The following is a 1,012-nucleotide window of genomic DNA, read 5'->3' as shown; positions in this document are numbered from 1 at the left end:
CGGCCGCCGCGGACCCCGCGCGCCCCGCGGCCTGGCCCCGCCGCCCCATGGGCAGGAAGCGGCCTGCCCGACGCGGGGAAGGGGTTCCCGTCGACCCCGCGCGCTCACCTCAGGGCGCACGTACGACACGAAGGAGGGCTTGGGCGCCTTGGTGCCGCCGCCGCCGCCGACCACCCCTTTCCCCAGCATACCGCCGCCCTGGGAAGCAGCGACGCGCGGGAACACAGCGACAGCACCGTCTCGGGATCGGGGGTGGCGGCCACCAACACTAGCGGCCGGGGCTCCGCCCATCCCTAGGGCCCGGGCAGCCACGGCGACGCCCGCATCCGGCTCCACCGCCGACACCGCTAGCTCCGCCCACCACTTAGAGCCCGCGCCCGGAGGCCACGCCCCGTCCTCGCACCGCGGCGGAACTGAGGGCCGAGCTCCTCCCCCCGCAGCACGGCCCCACAGGGCGACGGCGGCAAAGCCCGCCCTAGGTATCTGCTGATTGGTCAGAGGAAATGGCAGGCGAGCCCCGCGTGAAGCTCCTGCTTGAAAGAACCTAAAGAGACGTTTCCTCTAACCAATCCAGAGAGCGTTCTCTCTAGACACCCTGACGATTGGATAGCCTGATGTTGCCATCGTCCAATGATCCTGCCGTCACTGAATTGTGAGCTGTGCTTGAGCGTTTTTTCCTCTCCCTCTGCGCATCTTTTCGATAAAATGTCTATGGTGGAATAAATATCTATATAATGAATAGAACTGTGTCAGTTATAAATCCACAATGACAAGGTTTATTAATTTTATTTATCTATTGTTAACAGGCACTTAAAGGTCACGTTGAGCGACCTGAAAAGTTTTTTGTCAGCTATATATTTCCAAGGTTTTTATTTGTTCTTTGCGCTCCTAACAGGTGGAATACCAAAAGCCCTTTCAATGTTTTTTTTTTTTCTTTTAGTAAAACGATGTCAAAAACCCTTAAGAGAGGCCGGGGAGATGGCTCAGTAGAATAAACCCCTGCCTGGCAAGT

The 1,012-nt window shown here is 58.3% G+C and overlaps 1 protein-coding gene across 1 annotated transcript in view; it reads right to left on the bottom strand.

Moving 5' to 3' along the window:
- Mtmr12 (myotubularin related protein 12) overlaps window positions 1-331 on the bottom strand; it is a 97,592-nt gene extending 97,261 nt beyond the window's left edge. Inside the window, exon 1 of the mRNA XM_004642289.2 lies at window positions 109-331. Coding sequence (XP_004642346.2) covers window positions 109-291 — 183 coding nt within the window. The 5' untranslated portion in view covers window positions 292-331. The remainder of the gene's footprint in view (window positions 1-108) is intronic.
- Window positions 332-1,012: the final 681 nt, after the last annotated feature.

This window comes from Octodon degus, unplaced genomic scaffold, assembly GCF_000260255.1.
Source record: "Octodon degus isolate 3935 unplaced genomic scaffold, OctDeg1.0 scaffold00149, whole genome shotgun sequence".
NCBI classification, from domain to species: domain Eukaryota; kingdom Metazoa; phylum Chordata; class Mammalia; order Rodentia; family Octodontidae; genus Octodon; species Octodon degus.
This window is presented reverse-complemented; position numbering and strand designations above follow the sequence as displayed.